We start from the raw sequence: 23,885 nt of genomic DNA, 5'->3' as shown, positions 1-23,885 counted from the left end.
CTGTATTTTTTTTACTGTAACTGACAGATTCCAGCCAAAAAAAAAAAACAACAACACGGGAGTGGGAGGGAATGGGAGTCATTCTTCTGGGATTGGGACGGGACGGGATTTCCCCCCAGTTTTTTTATGGGATTGGGATGGGACGGGATTTTTTTTGTGGGAGTGGGACGGGAGAGGTTTGAAAATTCACTCCCGTGTCACCCTCTAGCACACACCTCTTTCTCTCTCTCTCCACGTCTGCTCTGTTCAGCGAGCGGCTGAGAGGAACAGTGCTTTTAGTTAAACCAGATATCATGTTGCTTCTCTAATTTAACATGCAAGTACAGCCGAAATCACAGCACAGATAATGTCTTTATCTTATGTATAGTCTATTTGATTTTATCAGACGATGGCTGGATTATAAATCAGGATTTTTGTGCAGATTAACATTTTGGAAGGGAGAGCTGGTTATTTAGTCTTAATGGGTCACGTTTTAGTCACTATTTCATATTCATTCCGTTGTCTGACAACAGAAACAGTAAAATATATGAATGAAAAGTTTTATTGAGAATTTAGCTGCATCAAAATACAGTAGGCTTATGTGGGCACAGAGAGGCAAACAAATGTAATAATAAAATAATAAATGTACATTTTGCATGTTCAGAAGAAATGAGCTGCCCTGTCCTGCGAAAATGTAAACAGGTTTGTGTAAGTAAATTGCTCAGTGCAAAGAAAGAGAAGTAATGGGAACCTGGTATTTCTTTTTTCATGTGTCTAATAGACATGAACAGGTTCTTCGAAAAACATCTATGACCTTTGAAACATGTCTAGTCTTCATGCTCTATGTTGAGTATGGTTTCACTAATAATAAACACATATTGCATAAAGCATCCATATTTGTCATTGCACATGTTGATTAGAGCAGTGGTTCTCAATTCCAGTCCTGGCGGCCCCCTGCTCTGCACATTTTGCATGTCTCCCTGACTTAACACACCTGACTGAGATCATCAGCTCATTAGGAGAGAGATCCATGAACCGAACTAATGAGCAAACCGTACATTGATGTCTTTAGGATTACCTGCTATTGTCATTTATCAAAATAAATTGATCCCCAACAAACCTTATCTAACAGACATCTGCAGGTCATGATTAGGTTCTGATGATTCATCTACTTTCTTTCAGAGTTTTCAAGATCCGCCAACACATTTTCCTTCTCAACACTTTTGCTTAACAGCTGCCAAAACTTTTATCAACAGCCTCCAAACTGTAGCAGTGTCAGGCAGCACCCAACATCAGTGCACAAACTAACAAGTCTTATTTTCTACTTGCAAGTACAGCACGTTAGATGGTGTGATTTTTCACCAACCTCTTCCTGTTAAACTTAAGCAGCACCTATATGCACAGTGCTACAATTTATGTTACTACGTACTTAAAACAAGTGGTAAACTGAATTTTATATAAAAGGGACAATTATGCAGATTTTCTAGTGATAATGGCAGCAGTGATTCATTGAATTATGATAAAATGAAGGAGAACAGCATTATAACTGGGCTTATATCCAGAAACACAATGTAGTCAAGTGCACTTTGTGCATTTTAAAGAACAAAATCAGGTAACTCATAAAAACCACTTTCTGTATTGTATGAGTATTTTTCTTCCTGTACTTGTACTTGGATTTACATTATTCTGTCTGTCTGTCTGTCTACTTAATTCACATGAGATAATACATTTAGAGATCATAAATCAAAAGTCATTGAAGACCCTCAGACTCTCTTTGAGGTCAGAAAAAGCCCTAAATTAGTTAAATAAAATAAAAAAGGCCAAGTTCAGCCAATGGCCCACACTAGCCTAGTGAGCAGAAGATTTGTGTTTCTTTGAATTATGTGCGGACAGTTTTATGGCCAAGAAAAGGAAACAAGTGGCAATGTTGGATGACCCACAGCAGCTCTATGTCTTTACATTTATAGTAAATAAAACAGAGCACATAAATGTGCTTAATGTAAGGCTGCAAGGTTACCAAAGTGCTTACAGAATGACACAACAGCTTTAGCATGGTTTAGATCAGACTATCCCAGGGCATTTTCCTTTTCTAAAGTCTCTTGTGACCTCAGTACATTGCCTGAGTTATATGGTTATGAGTATTAGCTGAACCAGTGAGACAGATTCAGCGCCCCTGTTGGCAGGGTTTGAGTTTAGGGCCTGTTATTAATGCATATTTTAAGTAAATTAGACGTGCAACAGTGTATGGTTTAATTTTGTTCCTTTGCCCAACCTTTATGCTAACATTTGACTTGATTTATTAATGCAACTTACTGTATCCGAAATTTCCAAGTCAAGGGCATTGAGTGCTTTTATCTTTCTTGTTTTAATCTAGTTAATCGACTTGATATTAACCTCATAATAGGTGGCCACATGCCTGAAACATAAGGTACACACAGGAAGTGCCTTTTTTTGCCACCTGGCCCACAACCGAATTTTACTTTGACACCTATGTTCAAGAGCTTTCTGTAATCCCATTAGACCTCACCCAATGGATTTGTTAATGTGTTTGCTGTACTCCTGTTACATATTGAATTAATCTGATACTGTGCCAGGCACATTAAAGCACTGTGTAAATCGTAAAGAGGATTTATGATGATTTATGAACTCTTTGTGACAGCTGTAATGTGAAGAACCTGCAGAGACGGCACGTGTGTATCTCACGCCTGGATCGTCCACAGAACTGGGGGGAAAACTGTGCAGAAGTCCGCTATGTTATCCTTATTCTGGCACCTTCAAAGATGGTAATATAATCACATACACACACACACACACACACACACACGCTGGGTTTTATGGGGACATTCTGTAGGCATAATGGTTTTTATACTATTTTGTCTATATTCTACATTTTTGTTTATACTATAATTTGCACAGAGGACATCAACTTAGAATTATGTAAAAGAAATACCTTTGCAAAATTCTTACCTTTGCAAATCTGAGCCTATAGTATTTTACAACTTTAATATATTAAATTAAATTATTGTTTGTGTGCAATTATACATTTAATTTCTAAATAATATTAATTAACAACATTTACTTACTATAGGTTTTGGATTCGGGTTTGGTTTAGGATTAGTTGCATGTAAATATTAACAATTTACTGTTATTACTATAGTAAGTACATATATAACAAGACAAAAAAAGTAAACATAAAGTGTTACCTCATTTTTTTTTAACACTTTTACTGAATTTGATATGATTGCTGTTTCATTCTGCTTTCCAAGCACAGGTTAAAATCATGAGAATAATTAGTTTCATTCTATTGACAGTCCTGGTTTACAGAAATAAAATACATTATTTCATAAAATACATACATTTATTTTAAGAAATAAAAACTAAATCTGAATATATTAGTGAAAACAATTTTTATTTATGTGTTCATGTCTCAGTTCATATATGGTCTGTCATTAATATATAGAAAAAATATTTTTCAGTTAATATTTGAATTTTAATAGAAACAAAATATTATTTAATTATGAAGAGAACACTTTTTACAATATTACACTTTTTTTTTTCAACGTACATGGTTTAAATGAGTACTTAAACATTAAAATATATACTTGCCTTCATATTTCAGAAAAAGGATAATCATGTTTGGGGGTCCTTGGCATCAAAAAGTAAAATGAAATAAAAACAGACATGAAATTACTGGGGTATTTAGAAAAAATACATCTGGGAAAAAAGACTTGAGCAAAAGTGTCCGTCTGCTCTCTTTTTAAACAGTTTGCTATTTTTGAGAAACAACTGATATAATAAAATCAGGTTTAGGCACACTAATACTATCATGTTCAAGTCTTAAAGTCCTGCTCCTGCATTTCTTGTTCCCCCTGCAGTCTCCCTGTAAAGTCTTTGGGGCCCCTGGCTCCTTCCAAGACCATTTTGTGTATCTCTTTGTGTCTGTGTTTACATCATAAATCTGTGTGTTTGTGTGTATGTGTTTACATCTGTTTACATCTAATCACTCTCTCCCTTTCTTTTTCTCTTTCTCTCTCTCTCTTTGTTCTTGCATGCACTCATCTCTTTCTGTCTTCTGCAGTTCAGTACAGTGTTTTTGCTTCATAATCTTCTGCTCTTCTTGCAAACTCAAATCACATTGCACACACACAGACAAACACATCATCTTATAACAGTAAAAGCTGGATTGTTATGCCGACACGTGTAGATGCATCCTCTTTTCTTGCGTTGTTTTAAAACAATAGACGGCACAAATGTTATATAATTTAAATACCCATTGGACTCAATCCATAAGATAATAAAGAATTTTCTGCTCCAAAGATGAAGTGATTTCTGGATTACTACATTGAACATTTCCTTTAATAGCAGTCGTAAACGAGTTACGATCGCCAAATATGTTTGATCTCTGTATTTGACGTTTCTCAGAAAAGCACTAAGACGGCGATGGAGCTGGGCAGGACGTTCGCCAGCATGTTCTCAGACATCTCCTTCAGACAGAAGCTGCTAGAGAGTAAAACCCAAGAGGAGTTCAAAGAGGCACTGCTCATCCAGAGGTACCACCTGACCGCTGCCAAGCGTAAAACCACGGCTGTGGAGGGCGAAGAGACAGACCCACACAGTCAAAAACCACTGAAGGTGTGTGCGCATCACAGCGTGTGCGCTGATGCTTAAGGCTCAGTTTTAATGGCTTTAATGTGATTGTTTTCCTCTATTCTCTCTTCAGTCCTCGTCTGTCACTTTCTCTTTCTCCCTTCGCCTTTTGCTGTTTGACTTACACTCCAATGATTAAGTTCTACTGAGCATGTAGCAGCTAATGAGAATTTATCTTGTTTGTTACTCTGGTTTGACGCGCACACACAAAGTCCGATTCGGCATATGTGAGCATTAGACCACCCTGGCTGAGGTTAGCCGCCTGTAAAAGCCCTCTGTTTTCTTCTCTGTAAAGACAACAGTGGAGGCCCAAATAGTTGTGTATTTGTTTTTTTGCGTTTTTCACTCCATCACACATCTGAGGAATGGTAACCAGGTGGAGAGGATCATTACTTTGTGTGTGTGCACACTAAAAGCTATTCATCTCTGGCAAACGACCAGGAAAGGTCTCTTTCTGTATCAGACACACGCTGTCATGATGAATAAGTGCGGCTCAGTAATGAGCACTTAAAGCTGTACGACTTATTTAAACATATCCTGAGACAAGGTTCTCTCTGACTGACAGAAAACTAACTTGTCTGCCAAAAAGAGGCTAATGTGGGTCATTAATGTGAGATGGACAAACTGCTCCGCTGCCAAATCCTGACCTGTAAAGCCTATTAAAATTTGATTAATTCAACAAGACTCTATATTTGTGTCTGGGGACAAAGACACACACACATACACATCAGGGCTTCCTACCTCACCATAATTGGTCCTAACTTCATGCTTAAAAAAATCATCACAGGAATATATTATATTTTAAAATATATTCAGATAGGAAACAGTTATTTTAAATTATAATAATATTTCACAATATTTCAATTTTACTGTGTTTTTTATTAAATAAATACTTTGGGTGTAAGAGACTTCTTTCAAAAACATAAAAAATCTGACAGACCCCAAAATTGGGAACAGTAGTATAAATTAACTTTTAATATTTATGATAAATGCTGTAAAAATTATACCTAATGCATTAACAACACCTTAATAAACGTCAAGTGAGAAATTAATTCAGTATCTGCTTAGACAGATTTTGAGTTCAGTAATTTGTCTTTTTAACCAATTCATTAAAAGAACTGATTTATCAAAGTTGTGAGATGAAACACATTGGTTATGCTGTAGATTTGAGCTTATATGCAGCCAATGAATCAAAAGATATGATTTCTATTTATTGCCTTTATATTATTTTGTACTATTCTGGTCTTTTGTCATCATATTCAATTCAGACTGCAAACTCACAATTAAAATATAAAAAATATTGTGTCATACTGATGCCAAAACACTAATACACACAAGTAAAAAAATAAATAAATTTTAAAATATAATAAAAAAGTAATTATAAAAATATATATGCGCACACAAATCCACAATTACAAAAGTGTACACATTTTATGGGGGCTTTTTATTTATAAAATGCTTAAGCCAGTCTAATGCAGTTCTCTGAAATGCACGTGTCAGATGTTTTCTGATGCTACATTAATGGATATTTAGAGTAATGTAACAGGTGTCTTGACTGGGCTTTGCTGATGTAGTTGTAATGCTTTTGCATTGTACTAATGCTGTTCTAACACTGGGCTGTTTCTCTCTCTAGTCTGCGGAATCTGTGTTCTCTCATCTTGTGTCTCTCTCTCTGCTGTGCAGGGGACCCTGTGTGAGTGCGATTACACTGAGCTTCTGTGTGTGTACGTGTGTGTGAGGATTTAAGTAAGAGAGAGTGTGTCTGTGTGTGTGTGTTTGTCTGCTTTAACACAGTATCTCTTCCCTTGCAGTGTAAAGCGTTGTGTGAGTGTGTATGTGCTTTTGTGTGTATTTGCAGTGATTCAGCAGGATTTGGTGTATGATGTTTAATTGGTGTGTGTGTGTGTGTGAGAGAGAGTAATCCTCTTCATCTCTCTCTCTCTGTATGTGTGTAGTGTAGAGATTTTTTCAGAGTGGGCAGAGGAATCTATGAGGATCTGTGTCGCCGACTGCCTCTCTACCCGTCTGACTTCACTGATGGTGTGTCAAGCATAAACTTACAAATGTTTTTAACATAAAGGATCAAGGATTGTTTGCGTTTTCAAAAAGGATATATGGTCCTCCAATGGTCTTATTAACATCCTTCGCTATATTTAAAGATGTGACAGTAGTTCAGATGATTTCATAAGAGCTTGTGCAGTAACGAGCAGGACCAGGAACAAACAGAAATGACAAAATGCTATATTTCTGGGTTTATGTCACTTTATATTCCTCACAGAGATATACTGTACAGTGCAGCCGAGCAGTCTGAGGAAATAATCAGATATGCTCTTCTGAACTCTCTCTTTCTCTTATTGCATTAAAAAATCTGATTAATTTCGGTGAAACAGTTCATTTAGATATAAGTAGTTAAAAAAAACACTGATTCATTTGATTTTTCTGTTTTGCAGTGAAATATTCCAGTTATATATTCTGTATATTGATACATTCCATTTATATATAAATGATACATTTCTGGTTATAATTGTGATTTCTTTACACTAACATTCAAAAGTTTGGAGTCAGTATTTTTTATATCAGGTTATTAGTACTTAATTTTACAAGGATACATTATAGGAAAGTAATGACAGTGAAGAAATGTATACTTCAAAGAATCTTGAAAAAAAAAAATCACTCTTTCCACAAAAATATTAAGTAGCACAACTGTTTTCAACATAGATAAAAAAAAAATATATATATAAATGTTTATTGAGCAATACATCTGCATTTTATTCAATGATTTCTGAAGGATCGTGTGACACTGAAGACTGGAGCAGTGACTGTTAATAAATTACATTTTCAAATGAAAATTGTAATAATGTTTCACAATATTACTGTTTTTATTGTATTTTTATCAATAAAATCCAGTCTTGGTGAGCATAAGAAACTTCTTTCAAAATCATTAAAAATTATACCAACTCCAAACTTTTAAATGGAGTTTATATACTTCACACTTATTACACTATACACTTATTATGCTTCACTCTGATTGAGATTGTTTATTGTTTTATGCTATAAGTGATTATAGCTCTAATGATGTTTATTTTATATGTTAACAGCTATAAATACATAGAATGTGGATTAATTATATGACATTACATGCTATTAAACATATTAATCTCAGGACTTCACTTTGGCCGCTGTAATACTTGTGTGCGTTTTCTATAAATGTGTGTGTTTCAGGATTAGTGGGTAATAACAAAGCCCTAGTCAAGTTCATGACGACGTCCATCTTCCTCTACATCGCTGTGCTGCTTCCCGCCATTGCTTTTGGCTCACTCAACGACGAGAGCACTCGGGGCGAGATTGGTGATCACTCACTCACACACAGACACACATACGCTCTTCACACACCATGTTTTCGCACACACGCAGACTGAGTTGTTTTCTCCCTTGATTAGATGTTCAGAAGACGATCATTGGGCAGAGTATAGGTGGAATCATCTACTCTTTGTGTGCTGGCTCTCCTCTCGTCATTCCACTGACCACAGCCCCCATCGCTATTTTCATCAGCGGTATGTACATACATGCCTCCATGTGCAACAATAGATGCACGTTCACATACACACATACCTTGGCTCTCGTTTGCGGTCTGGTCCTGAACCGTGCTTCGTTTTTGTGGTGTGTTTAGATGAGCACTCATTGTTTGTTGAATACTTTGACGTTGAGTGTTTAGAGAGCTCTGCTAACCACAGGATGAGGTGGAACAAGACTCTTAATCTCACAAACAGCAGGATGGGAGTCCGATATGGCCGCCATTTGTTTGGGCGAAGTTTGATGTTTGCCCTGACTGAGACGAGATTTCCTCCTAAAGCTCATTCCTGCGGCTGCAGTTGCCCTGAAAAATGGTTTTGCTGTAGTAAAATGAAATTCTGTTTGGAGTAAAATGCACAGAGGAGGACAAAACCGCCACATCCATCTATAATAATGATCCTTCCCAATCAAAGAACTTGTCTTGTGGTTTCTCATGGGAATAACAGCAGGAATTCTTTAAATGTTTGGGAGCAGTTCTTTAAACATCAAACGATGGACATTTACTGTGCGTTATAATCCCTTGTCATTATGAGATTTGAGTTGATTGCGTTTTTGTTATCTCCTAATGATCTGGATGTTGTGCTGTTGCTTCTGTGTTTGTCTCTATGTGACTGCAGTGATTAGGGGGATCTGTGATGATTATGATCTGGACTTTGCAGCATTTTATGCATGTATTGGCCTATGGAACAGCCTCTTCCTCATCATGGGAGGAGTCTTCAACCTTAGCCTGCTTGTTAAGCTTTTCAAGAGGTCAGACGCGCACACACACCTACAAATATAGATAATTGTGCAGATGTCACTGCTTGGATACTGATATGTTTTTGCTGTTCTTGTTTTTGACCCACAGGTCAATAGAGGAGGTGATAGCTTTGTTCATTTCCATTGCTTTTGTAGCAGATGCAGTTAAGGGCACCGTCAAGAGTGAGTGCTGCATACACACATACTGTATATACACAGCCAAACCCTTTAAATAATCTGGATTTCTGTCTGAACGATTCTTAAATTACAGTCTGATCTTAACAAGAAATACTGGGGAGTCTTGGGCTAGTTGTTACGCTGTAAAATCAAGATTTTCATTGTCACTGCCCAGGAAAAACGATACAGCTCATTTAACACATATGAGGCTGTTTAGTGATAATGAGAAATGTGACAGCATCTTTCCCAGTCATTTTTTACAATCGACTGCAAGCTTGCATTCAGACCTGCCTTCATCAAATCCAGAATTGATGCATAGAACCATCATTAGCTATCATTATCTGCTTTTTTGCTAGATTTAGTGACTTTTCAGACCCCTCAGTGACTTTTTTTTTCCAAAAAGGTGCCTAGTGACAATAAGTATTTGATTTCATCAGACGACAGCTCAGTTATAAAATCCGGATTTTTGTGCAGATTAACATCTTGGATGGGAGCTGGGCTGCATTTCAGCCACTATTTCATATTCATCCCGTTTTCTGACAACAGAAACAGTAAAATATATAAATGTACAGTTTTATTGTGAATTTGGCTGCATTAAAATGCAGTATGTGAGCACAGAGATGCAAACAAATGTAAAAGGCAAAATGACGCAATGATGTTGTGAATATGCTAATTAGCGTATGATGTCATTTATCGACTTTTAGCAACTTTTCAAGCTGCCTTTAGCTATATTCCTTTGAAAGAAATTGGCAACACTGGTAATTACTCCAGTCTTCAGTGTCACATGATTCTTTAGAAATCCTTCTGATTTTAATCTAATTCTATGAATAGAAAGTTCAAAAGAAGAACATTTATTTGAAATAAAAATATTTTGTAATATATTGTACATTTCTTTACTGATAATATTGATCAATTTAATGTGTACTCGCTGAGTAAAAGTGTTAATTTCTGTCAAATATTTTTTTCTGACACTGAACTTTCAAATGGTAGCGTATCTATGTTATACTGTATTTTAAGTATATTATTGTGTAATGTATTAAGTAATGTATTAAAGCCGATTATTGGCTTTTCAGTAAAAATTAAAATAAAAAGATAAGAAAATATTGTAATTTAAAAAAATGATATAAAATAAAAATGTGAAATATAAGTTATAAAATGTCCCAATATTAAAGTGACAATTTGTCCTGCCCTGATATTTAAAAAACAGTAGCCTTTTTCTGAAAACACATTTCAACCTTTTTGCTAAAATCTACTTTCATGATATAGTCATGTACGTCTAATACGATGTCTCTGGGCCAAAAGCAGCTGCATGAATGTGAACGTTTGACACATCAACAAAACACAACATAATCGTTTAGAGGCCATTTCCGGCTAATGATGTCACAGAATTTACCAGTATTTTGAAACTAATGTGTGAATGGTGCTTTACCGGTAAAAAGACGGAACATCATTTTCTGTGTGAACAGTGCATTTTTGTATTTACCGGTAAAGTCATTCTGTTAATTTTACTGCAATTTACTGGTACTGTGTCAAAGGGGCTAATGTTTCAAATATTTAAAACCTTACAGTTGCTGAATAATATTTTTAGGTGACAGCTTCCCCATATGACTGGCCTTATTTAGAACCACACACACAAGCCATTTTGCAGTGCCGTGTCTTTATTGAACAAATGTGTTAAACAATCAAGATAACCTCTACTATAAAGACCTATAAATAAAGAACGTAATTGAACTCAGCTGTGGGTTTGACCTGCCATCCTGAATGGAAAGCAGCATGTTAGCAGCATGTTCCTCAGCAAACAATTGTGCTCAAGAACAATCTAGTCTGATCAAAAGGGACTTCAGGAAAGCTCGAAAGAAGAACTCCTAAAACTCGGATTTCGGAAGATTTATGCCTATTGTCAGGCAGCTTAGCGCCATCAGTTCAGCACCATTGTTGTGTTTCCTAGAAGATGAAGCCAGTCTGATGTGTGCTGAAACAGCTTCAATAAATAGAAAACAAGCGTCACTTGCCTGCAGAATAAAAACAAGCATTCCCTAAAAACTGCCGTTCTTCAAATACCGTACCAGTTTCAAAGAGAAACCATTACATCAAGAAGTGACACTGAACCAGAGATGTAGCTAATAAATAAATATTTACTGTACAAATGATTAATTACTAACCTATTTAATCAGTAATGCACCACAAAATTAAAGTAACAATGTGATTACTGAATTTGAATTGCTTTTTAAATTGCCACATATGCAATAAGGTCACATATTCCAATAGACACGTAAAGAAAAATAACTGTTCTGTTAAAAACTTACCTGTCTTATCAGGAAAATGGTAATAATGGAAAAAATAATAATAACAATTAAAACTTAAATTAAATGATTAAAAGTGTTAATATAAAATGAATCATTAAAAAACAAAATTAGCTTTTTTTTTTAGTAGTGGCCAACATAATGCATTTTGATAGTGGTGTCCTTTGCACTTGTGAGAGTTGGTTATCTCAGATCAGACGTGAGGTGTTCTGAATCATCCGAAAACTAAATATATAACATTTTTTAATATACCTAAAATAAATGAAAAGAACACACAACTCTCCATACCATTGCCAAAACATCATTGCGGCTGTGAAGGATTGTGGGGCGAGTGTAATGATATGGGGTTGTTTTGCTGCCTCAAGGTCTGGACGGCTTGGAGTCACTGAGAGACCAACGAATTCCTAGTTATATCAGGAGCAGAATGTCAGAGCATCTGTTTGTGATCTGAAACTCAAAAGAAGTTGGGTCATTCAACATGACAATGATCCAAAACACAGGAGTAAATCAACAACAGAGCGCTTCAAACAAAAGAAATTCAGCACTTCACAATGGCCAAATTAGAGTCCTGACCCCACTTCCTTTGAAATGCTCTGCTGTAATGTGAAACAGGCCGTTCAAGAAAGACATCCCAAAAATGTGCATGAACCGAAACAATGCGCATGTGTTATCAGCAGAAAGCAATGGTTGGATGTTATTGGCAGTAAACAAGATTCCACAAAAATTCCGTCAATAATCGTGATTGTTTAAACCAATTATTCAATAAAGATGTGGCGCAGGAAAAATGTTACGCTTTGGAAGCCATTCATGCTGACGACTTCAAAACGTTTACACACAACAAACGTAAAAGATGGTTTTAGACTGTACTTTTTAAGTAGTCTTACCAGTACGATTAAAAATAATATAAATTATATAACAAATAAATCATTCATATTTTGAATTATTACAATTAAGATTGGATTATTTTAAAATTGGTCAAAGAATTTTTTTGTAGTAATCATTACATTTGCCAATTATATTAATTGTTGCATTGCCTGAGAGGTGATTTTCTTCCATCAATAATCATAATCAACAAGCAATGATTAATGGTATTGGCAGTATACAAGATTCGACAAAATTCCATCAATAATCATGATTGTTTAAACCAATTCTTCAATAAAGATGGCACAGATTTTTTTTTATTTTAAAAGTCTGTCACTTTCAATAGTTCTACACATTACATATGGTAAACATGGATATTAGAATTACTATATATATATATATATACACACATATATATATATATACACACATATATTATATATATATATATATATAATATATGTGACAGTGACATATATATATAATATATGTGACAGTGACATATATACATATACATATACAAATATACACATACATACACTTATACACATACATACACACATACATACACATATATATATATATATATATATATATATATATATATATATATATATATGTGTATGTATGTGTATGTATGTGTGTATGTATGTGTATAAGTGTATGTATGTGTATATTTGTATATGTATATGTATATATGTAACCACAAAACCAGTCTTAAGTGTCAATTTAAGTGTCAACATGATCTCTACTTAATATCCTAATGATTTTTGGCATAAAAGAAAAATGGATAATTTTGACAAATATACCCCAGTGACTTAAGACTGGTTTTGTGGTCCAGGGTCAGATATATATATATATACACACATATACACACATATATATACACATATATACTGTATTTGTTTAAATCAGTGTTGTCAGTACAATGGCAAAGACTCTTTATCTTAGAAAGAGAAAATAAATGAATAATAAATTATTTTGAAAGTATGAAAGTATTTTTCATAGTGGTCCTCACAATGTTTAACATTTTTTTCAATAATTTACTTCAGCCAATTGTGTTTTACCATCAATACTTGAAATAATTTAAACCAATTATTTAATGAAGATGTGGCACAGAAAAAAAAGTATGCTTTGAAAGTTGTTCATATTGATGATTGAAAAACATTTACACAATGCATATAGTAAACTCTGATTTTTGACATACTGTATATTGTACATTAATTTTGACCTATTCTTACAGTATATAAATAGTGATACCTTAAGTTGATATCTCTTTTACAGTCTTTCATGAGTACTACCATGCTCCCACTTTGGCCAATGGGAGTGCAGCGGAGCTGAATCGCATCAGTGGAAGTTTACATTTAGGGGAACTGAACCTGACGGAGACAGGGCCCGTGACCCTCCCAGAATCCTTCATTCTGTGCACGCGGGCACGGCCTCTCCTCTTTCTGCTCCTCATGCTGGGTACACTGTGGGTGGGATACACACTGTATCAGTTCAGGAGGAGGTGAGGAGCTCTCCCTCTCTCTCACACACACACACACACACAGACATTGATGGGGATTTTAAAGAGTGATCGAAGACTGTTTTGACACCCCATCTTTAATTTTTCCTGGCAGTCCGTTTCTGCATGTGAAGATGAGAGAGATTCTGTCCGACTGTGCTCTGCCTATCTCAGTGCTTGTCTTCTCTTATGTGGGATCATACGTCTTCAACGACATTGCCTGTGAGTCACTATATGTGTTCATGTTGCACACACAGACACTAACGTATACATGTGCAAACATTACAGCTCTTCAATTTTCCATTTGATGATTGGTCATTTATATCCAAAAAAATTGACAAGTACAATGTGTGTCACTCAAAAAAAAAAAAAAAAGGTTTAAATCTTAAATGTTCCAGAAACTATATTGAACCTTTTCTGGCATTAGTTAGTATTATTATTGTTATTATTATTATTTTTTAATTATTATTATTTGCATTTCTTACTATTATTAATTAGAACTATTTTATATTATTTAAATTCTCATTTCACATGTTTTAGTGTTTTTATTATTATTATTGTTTCCTTATATTATTTTAATATTTATTATATCATATTATTTCTCATTGTACTAATATTTATGATTAGCATTTTGTTGGTAGTGTTATTCTTTATATTAGATCTTTTTATCATTATTACTTTTTTGTTTTTTTGACATGAAACATTCTTTATCATTTACATTGTTATTTTTGTATTCATTATATTATTTCACTTCGTATTAGTCATTCAGTATTGTTCATTTTTTGTTTAAACATGATAATAGTATTTAAAACAAGGTGAAAAATGTGAGTTCATTTATGGTATAATTTAAGCACAGAAAAATCAAAACACTCATAATGATAAAACTGCTTTATGTAAACTTTTAATCATATTGGGGGATTATCTTCAATATGTCAAAATGTAGCATTTAAGCAGCAATTTTGAAATTACATGCAAATAGCAGAAAAGATTCCGTACTGAGAATCGGTTAAATTTGGGCTCAATTTGTGTCCAGGAAGGCTTGCCAAAATGTACGCCCCTTCCAACACTTAGACATTCACACACACACTGCCTGTACTCTCCCTCTCTTACTGCCAGCACATTACAGCTAAGCCACTCACTCCGACTATCACAACATTATTCCTCCAACTCCTCTGTCATCAGTTCGGTGTGGGAGTTTAACTTGGTTATCAGAGAGAGATTTTACTTCTTACCTCAGGCTCTTTAAACGTTCACTCAGCGCTCCAATGCTGCGATCAAGTGGCTCATATTCTAAATTAGATCAAATCACAACCTCTCAAAAAAGCCTGCTTTTGCAAGAAATGGCCAAACAGTCCAAAACTTTGCTGTAGTGTTGTGTGATTATTTATATATATATATATATATACATATACACAGTGGTGTGAAAAAGTGGTGGCCCCCTTCCTGATTTTTAATTTTTTTGCATGTTTGTCACACTTTAATGTTTCAGATCATCAAACAAATTTAAATATTAATCAAAGATAACACAAGTAAACACAACATGCAGTTTTTGAATGAAGTTTTTTATTATGAAGGGAAAACAAAATCCAAACCCACATGGCCCTGTGTGAAAAAGTGCTTGCCCCCTAAACCTAATAACTGGTTGGGCCACCCTTAGCAGCAACAACTGCAATCAAGCGTTTGCGATAACTTGCAATGAGTCTGTTACAGCGCTGTGGAGGAATTTTGGCCCACTCATCTTGGCAGAATTGTTGTAATTCAGCCACATTGGAGGGTTTTCGAGCATGAACCGCCTTTTTAAGGTCATGCCACGTCATCTCAATAGGATTCAGGTCAGGACTTTGACTAGGCCACTCCAAAGTCTTCATTTTGTTTTTCTTCAGCCGTTCAGAGGTGGATTTGCTGGTGTGTTTTGGATCATTGTCCTGCTTTTTTTGGTAGACAGCTGAATTCATGGTTCCATTTATCACAGCAAGACTTCCAGGTCCTGAAGCAGCGAAACAGCCCCAGACCATCACACTACCACCACCATATTTTACTGTTGGTATGATGTTCTTTTTCTGAAATGCTGTGTTACTTTTACGCCAGATGTAACGGGACACACACCTTCCAAAAAGTTCAACTTTTGTCTCGTCAGTCCACAGAGTATTTTCCCAAAAGTCTTAGGGATCATCAAGATGTTTTCTGGCAAAACTGAGACGAGCCTTTGTTCTTTTTGTTCAGCAGCGGTTTTCATCTTGGAACTCTGCCATTTTTGCCCAGTCTCTTTCTTATGGTGGAGTCATAAACACTGACCTTAACTGAGGCAAGTGAGGCCTGCAGTTCTTTAGATGTTGTTGTGGGGTCTTTTGTGACCTCTTGGATGAGTCGTGGCTGCGCTCTTGGGGTAATTTTGGTCAGCCGGCCACTCCTGGGAAGGTTCACCACTGTTCCATGTTTTCGTCATTTGTGGATAATGGCTCTCACTGTGGTTCGCTGGAGTCCCAAAGCTTTAGAAATGGCTTTATAACCTTTTCCAGACTGATAGATCTTAATTACTTTCTTTCTCATTTGTTCCTGAATTTCTTTGGATCTCAACATGATGTGTAGCTTTTGAGGATCTTTTGGCCTACTTCACGTTGTCAGGCAGGTCCCATTTAAGTGACTTCTTGATTGCGAACAGGTGTGGCAGTAATCAGCCCTGGGTGTGGCTAGAGAAACTGAACTCAGGTGTGATAAACCACAGTTATGTTTTAACAGGGGGGGGGTGGTGCAAACACTTTTTCACACAGGGCCATGTGGGTTTGGATTTTGTTTTCCCTTCATAAAAAAAACCCTTCATTTAAAAACTGCATGTTGTGTTTACTTGTTATCTTTGGTTAATATTTAAATTTGTTTGATGATCTGAAAAATTAAAGTGTGACAAACATGCAATAAAATAAAAAATCAGGAAGGGGCCAACACTTTTTCACACCACTGTATATAATCCCCAAATTTATTTGTATTTTATTTCATATCCTGTCCAATGTTTTCTTCTAAATAATGTGTAAATTCAGGGCCACTTCACACTTTGTGGGAAAAAATAAACATTTGGTAGCATTTTTGTAATTAACTTACTGTATAATAAGTTAATAGGAAACAAATGATATGTAGGTACACTCACATACCTTCCTATGAACATATTAATGTTTAACTAATTTTTACTGTAGATGTAAGTGTATGTAAGTACTCTTTATAATTGTGCTACTGTTACTTTTTCTATTAAAATATAAGTTGTGATAAATGTAGGATTTAAATTAAATGTGGTCATTTTTAGACCTAAACCAACAGTTCTACAACAAATGTGCTTCCTGACTGGCTTACTGTTAAGACAAATTGCACAAGGGTTGTACCCTTTTTTGCTGCAACTTTCCCCCCAATAGAAATCCCTTTTCAGTATTATAAAGTGACATGATTGTGATTGCAAGAAATAATCCATGAGCAAAATCATTGTTGAGTGTTTGCTGTAGATTTAATCACACTATGCTGGAGGGCCTGGTTTGTGTCAGAGGGTCTGTAATGGGCTGTGATCTGAGGTTCACTCTGTTATTTGTTCTCTTCCAGTGCCGGTGTTTAACTTCCATGAAGGTCCGGTGTTTCAAATAGCCCCGCTGGATAAGCTGAGCGGAGCGAGTGTTCTGAGTGCAATGGGTCTGGGCTTCCTCCTGTTTCTCCTCATCTTCATCGACCAGAATATCGTTGTTTCTCTCACCAATGCACCCGAAAACAGGTTTATGTCTTTTGACATTAGTTTCAGCTAAACTTGTGTTTTGACATCCTATCCAATTCATACAAGTGGCTTCATTACAGAAAACTACAGATCATTAAAATGAACTTCACCTAAACATTAACCTAACCAGGCACAATGTGATTGTGACAAGCTGCCTATTTCATGTTGAGGAGTGTTTGCACTGGCTGCGATTTTATAGCATCCTACACTCATTTATTTTCAAAGAGCAACACAACATGGTTAATCTTTATGCAAATTATCATTACCATAATGAAGGCTAAGCAAGTTAGCAAAGGAAAACTTAAAACGGAAGGGAAGTGTTTAATTTGACCCCCTAACTTTAATCATATAATGTGATGTGTCATTTAAAATAATATTAATGAACATGTTTTTCATCTAATTTCATTAGATTAAAACTAAACTTATTTATTTATTTGGAATTTCTAATAGGGGACTGAACACAGTACTCATAAATAATTGTCTCAGCTAGAGGAATCACTTTGGTGTCCGAGATCCACACACTAATATACTGTTTACACACAAATATTGTGAAATATTATGGCAATTTAAAATAACAGTTTTCTTTTTTAATACATTGTATACAGTTACACATGAAATCATTCTAATCTGCTGATTTGGTGCTCACAAAAAAAAAAAAACAGCATTTATTAAAAATTGATCTTTTTTGATATTGTAAATGTCTTTGTCACTTTTGATCAGTTGCATCCTTGCCAAATATCATTATTAATTAAAACTAATTTTAAAACTAATTAATTCATTTTAATCAATAAAAAAAAGTCACAGACCCCAAACATTTGAACAGTAGGTTATTGCATGACAACATGAAGCCCAACTCACAGTGAAACCTCATTGGTCCTGCTCTACCTAGCTGCACATTAAACATCAAATATATTATGATTGGCTTTCAGCATTGACATAAAAATGACACATCGCAACAAACTGGTTGCTTTGCATCTGAATAGGAGACTGGGTCAGATTGTGCATTGGTCTTGGTAGGGCACCGCTGTTGAAAACTGTTGAGTCGTGACTGTGTGTGTGTGCCACAGGTTACTGAAGGGCACGGCGTATCACTGGGACCTGACTCTGTCTGGCTTGATTAATATTTTGATGTCTGTGCTGGGCTTGCCGTGGATGCATGCTGCGTTCCCACACTCCACTCTACACGTCAGACAGCTAGCCATCGTGGAGGAAAGGGTGGAGGGAGGACACCTCTACGAGACGTGAGCACACACCACAAACAATTACACTCGCAATCAATCTGTGAAGCACAAATGTCATTCTAGTAGATATTGGCACACTGTGCTTGGTTTTAAATGACTCCTCTGTGTGTGTACGTGTGCGTGTGTGTAGTATAGTGAGTGTGAAGGAGACGCGGGTGACCTCGCTCGTGGCTAACATCCTGATAGGTGTGAGCTTGTTTCTGCTGCCGGTGCCCCTGCAGTGGATTCCTAAGCCTGTGCTCTATGGGCTCTTCCTCTACATCGCTCTCACATCCATTGACGGCAATCAAATGTGCGACCGCATGGCTCTGCTACTCAAAGAACAAGTGAGTGTGTGCGAGCGTGAGTCTTTGATGAAAACAAAGGCAAATAAAAGTCATAGGTGTTGAACAAATAAGAGCACACAAGAGAGAGAGAGAGAAGAGCACCCGCTGTGCAAATAAAGCATCAGAGCGCCCTCTACCTGTCATGGATGGAAATGTCTTTTTGTGGCTGGATGCTTTGAACGGACAGCTTAGCATGAATGCCCTCAAGATGCATTTGAGATGGATCAGGAGGTGGTTTGAGATGCATTCTCCTGTGTAAATGCTATAGATTGGCAAAATGTTTCATAATCAACTAGTTAGTGTTTTTATTACACAAAGCTATAAAAGTCTTCAAAACAAAAGATCCAATACAAATTGGCACATCCCGAAAGCAGAATGATTTAGCAAAATGATTTTTGATTTGACCCAAATTGTTTGATTTTTCTATTAACTTTTAACCTATTAAAACTTTTTTCTTAACTATCACGTTGATATACGTTTAAGCATAACACTATAATATAATATAATATAATATAATAAATTAATTTGTTAACTTTACTAACTGATTAGTTTGTTGTTGGACAATTAGTCGACCATCTTGGCACATTGCTTTTATGCTCACCAAGGCTGCATTTATTTAATTTTTAAAATTCAGTAAAAACAGTAATATTGTGAAATATTATTGCAATTTAATAACAATTTTGTATTTTAATATATATTAAAATATAATTTATTCCTATGATGGCAAAGCTGAATTTTCATCAGTCTTTAGTGTCCCATGATCCTTCAGAAATGCTAATTTGATGCTCAAGAAATTTCTTAAAATGCTCAAGGTTGAAAACAGACATGGTACATTTTTTTCCAGGATTATTTGATGTATAGACTATAGAGAGTTCAAAAGAACAGCATTTATTTGAAATAGAAATCTTTTGTTCCATTATAAATGTCTTTTATAAATGCCTTGCTGAATAAAAGCATTAATTTCCTTGATTTTTTTTTTTTACTGACCCCAAACCTTTGAACAGTATTTTGTTTTAACTTTAGCATAACACTTACATACTACATATTATATTATTAATTAAATATATTAAACGCACTTGTTGATCTCATTAATAAACTAGACTTGAACAAGTATGAGACACGAAGCTGTAGCAACCACGAACTTGAACACTGCTTGCCCTATGTGATAAAAAGATAGAAAAATCTGCCCAGCATAATCATGGAAATGATCTCCATTCATTTGCATATAGCCCAGCAATAGATCTGATTTATATCCGTTTTGTGGAGACTCGTGTATGTGGCCTGGTGAAAGTGAAATGTCCATACTGTCAAGATGCTCAGGGGTATACAGTATTATTTATCTGCATTATGACAGCTATACCCTATACTAGCTTTCTCTTATCTATATCTTTCTTTATCTCTCTTTCTCAGAGGTCCTACCCTCCCACTCACTACATCCGCAAGGTGCCGCAGAGGAAGATCCATTACTTCACTTTCCTTCAGATGGTGCAGCTGCTTTTTCTGTGTGCGTTTGGGATGTACCCTCTCCCGTACATGAAGATGATCTTTCCTCTGCTAATGTTTATCCTCATTCCCATCAGGTGAGTACTGAAATGCCTTCAGCTCCCATCTGTTGTGTAGTGTGTGTGATTTGCTGTGCATGTGTAATAAATGGTGTTTGCTAAAGGTCATATTACAGAATGATGAATGATGCTTTACATTGTGTGGCTTGTTCATGAGGAAAAAATATATATTTTGAAGTTTTCAGAAATGTACTCTTTGTAGTCATGTGCTTTTCATATATTTTGAAAAACTACACATTTTGATTATTATTTTCAGACAGAAGTTAATAAAACAAATTGAACCAGTACTTTATTTTCAAGGTCAAATGTATTTTTAAATACAAATATTGTGAATTATTACTATATTTTTGGGTAGTCACAGAACATGATATTTTACAACCGAAACTTATCTTATCTTGGCAAAACAAACAAACAAAAAACCATCTGATATTTTAAGAGGTTTACTGACCTTGACACAGGTCAGCCATGTCCTATTTTATGTTATTAACCCCCCCCCCCCCCCCCCCCCCCCATGTTGGTTGCTCCATGTGATTTTGTTTGTTGCAACACATGATTTGTTACCAAAAAAAAAACAACAACTTTAAAATATTATTAAAAATTGAAGCACTTTTGTTAAAACATTCTTTTAACTAATAATAAAGTATAAAAAAAGTTTTCAATAATTAAATTTTATTTCTTAACAATTAATTAATAAATAATTATAATAATGTCATTAAAAATGCTTTTCTTAATAAAAAAATTATATAAAAAAACCAAATAAATTAAAAATCAAATATATATTCTTAATTATCTGTTTGTATGTAATTTTGTCTCTGTCTCAGGAACTATTTACTGCCCAGGATCATCGAGGCTAAGTACCTGGACATAATGGATGCACAGCGCATGTAAACGCATGCACACTGAGCCTCTGAGCAAAGGACTCTGGGAATTGTGTTTCTGAAATGCAAAACTGTGGGAGGAAAAACAAACTGATTCTAGTGTTTAACAGCAGACATTCTGGTGAAGCACTGAACGAGTAAGAGAGAGATTAGAAAAGAAGGATATGTGAAGACAGAACCAGAGAGGGGGAGGATGAGATGCCTGTTCAAAACAAGAGTAGAACGACAGACCGCTGTCTGACTGTTTGACTATTGACCTTGGTCAGTCACTGCTTCTCTCATGATCTGAATAGTACACCAAAGCCCCCCTGCCCCCTCTCTCTCTAGTCTATTCTGATGTATCCATGCATCGCAAACACTTGATTTATGAGACGTAGGAAACCATCACACGTATTCTCGACAGCTGTGCCATGACTAAATTACACAAGTGTTTACTCCATCTCCGACCATAGTGTTCTCAACCCAAATACAGCTGTTGAACTAGAGACTGAACTGAATCTGTAGCAATACCTCTTAATGCTGAACGTTGACGCACACACACACACCCAGTGCAAAACTTCTCATACATCAAGTAAAAAAGCTGTCAATCAGATTTTCCAGCACATTTTGGTACATATCAGTGCAAATAAGTAATAACGTAGTGAGCATGGACCAAAAGAATACACTCACCTTAGGACACTGTGTCTCATAGCAATACAGCGGATTATTAGAGGCTATCAATATTTTAGAGTTTTGTAAAGAGAGTTTCCTTTCGAGGTAATAGACTTCTAGTTTGGAGACCCACTGATGTGTAGAGAATGTATCCTAAGCGCTGGGGTTTCAGGGAAACGGAGAAAAACAAGCAGCATTTCTGCGGACCTTACTCACTGCTGAATGGACTCTATTTAAGCTTTGCACATCACAAGACACCACATCTGTGTACTTTCCCCAGTCTCTCACACACACACACACACACAGGGGGCATGATTATAAACAATACCCAAAAGAAAGGCACTTAAACGCACACTTTTATGTCTATCCATCGAACAATATATTTAAAACAGAGAAGGCATGCCTTTTATAAGACATCAAAACTTTTGATTTGTATTACTATTATGTAATTTGTTGTGTTTATTATTAAAAGCAACTAGAAATAATGGTCAAATGAAGGTATAGTACCTTTATATCCCTGCTTTATAATCGTTTATAGTTGTTCGCGATCTTTCCAAATAAAAGAAGTCGGAAGATGCAGATGTCTCTGATGATTTTGACCCAGTAAACCATGTTACATTCCTAGAGAGAGCGACGTTATAAACGAAGGCGCACAAATTGAGAAAGACATGGTTTGACTGTGGGCAAAAAAAGCGAGCACCTGTGCATTTAATCATAGGCAATATGAGATTAGAGAAAGCTGAGAAGCAGACTCGACTGTTTTTTGTCATGGAGAGCTTTACGCTTCAGAGAGAGATTAGATGTACTGTTGAAAAAGTTGGTTTTCTCTTGAACATCTCGCACCACTCGCGTAATCAGCATTCCTGTTTCTCTCTCTATCTTCCCTGTAACGGTATCATAGTTATTCTCCTTGAGTCCAGACCTCTGGTGTAAAAACAACCTCCCTTCAGTAATCCTGTTTGTCATTGGACATCTCTCAGTATTTACTGTAATATTAAAGTATTCAGCTTTAATTTGTGATCGCTCACACCTGGGTGGGATATGTTGACGAGTTCTGTTCTGTGCTGTTTAAATATTGTTTTGGATTTATTTTTTATTTTCTAATCATGAATGTATACTGTGTAGATTTTTATATAGCACATAAAAAAGATCCATTGTCGAATTGATTTTGTCAAACAGATAAGCTAAATTTGTAAACTGCAATATGTAAACTATGGTAAATAAGAGACATGTTTATTGGAAGGATTGTGTGGGTTTAATAGGGGTATGCTATACACTGAAATCTAGATCATTTCAAGCTGATTGCCAAATAAAGAGATATATTGATACCCATCTGTTTCAGCTCTCCTCTGTTTTCTATTTATGCTGGCTATAGTTGAATTTCATTGCTAATTACCACAGTTTCTTTTTATTTTTCCCTGGTCTAATGTGTTTATTTGCTCTTACTACAAATACCACAAATTAAAAATAATGTTGGCATCGACTGCACTCTACTGGTCATGTTAAGTATAGTTAATAACAACATTACAGGTTCTACAGATGGGAATGACTCATTTCCGCGAATCGGTTCATTTGAACAATTCATCTAAAAAAATAAATAAAAAGTTAAGCGGTTCTTTATACGTCATCACGTGGTCACCGACTTCCTAGAGTGGCCGTAATAATAATAATAATAATAATTACAACCAAGTCAT

At 35.6% G+C, this 23,885-nt stretch overlaps 1 protein-coding gene across 3 annotated transcripts in view; it reads left to right on the top strand.

Moving 5' to 3' along the window:
- Positions 1-23,524, top strand: part of LOC306882275 (solute carrier family 4 member 11-like) — a 65,296-nt gene extending 41,772 nt beyond the window's left edge. For all 3 annotated transcript variants that reach the window (XM_079436795.1, XM_079436796.1, XM_079436797.1), the window contains exons 7-20: positions 2,639-2,762; positions 4,402-4,611; positions 6,582-6,666; positions 7,849-7,974; positions 8,067-8,180; positions 8,817-8,949; positions 9,047-9,120; positions 13,563-13,788; positions 13,901-14,007; positions 17,368-17,533; positions 18,601-18,774; positions 18,905-19,100; positions 20,511-20,680; positions 21,484-23,524. In XM_079436795.1, coding sequence (XP_079292921.1) covers positions 2,639-2,762; positions 4,402-4,611; positions 6,582-6,666; positions 7,849-7,974; positions 8,067-8,180; positions 8,817-8,949; positions 9,047-9,120; positions 13,563-13,788; positions 13,901-14,007; positions 17,368-17,533; positions 18,601-18,774; positions 18,905-19,100; positions 20,511-20,680; positions 21,484-21,550 — 1,972 coding nt within the window. In that variant the 3' untranslated portion in view covers positions 21,551-23,524. The remainder of the gene's footprint in view (positions 1-2,638; positions 2,763-4,401; positions 4,612-6,581; positions 6,667-7,848; positions 7,975-8,066; positions 8,181-8,816; positions 8,950-9,046; positions 9,121-13,562; positions 13,789-13,900; positions 14,008-17,367; positions 17,534-18,600; positions 18,775-18,904; positions 19,101-20,510; positions 20,681-21,483) is intronic.
- Positions 23,525-23,885: the final 361 nt, after the last annotated feature.

Source organism: Barbus barbus (assembly GCF_936440315.1).
Source record: "Barbus barbus genome assembly, chromosome: 16".
NCBI lineage: Eukaryota > Metazoa > Chordata > Actinopteri > Cypriniformes > Cyprinidae > Barbus > Barbus barbus.
Note: the sequence above shows the minus strand (reverse complement) of the source record. Positions and strands in the feature narration are given on the sequence as shown.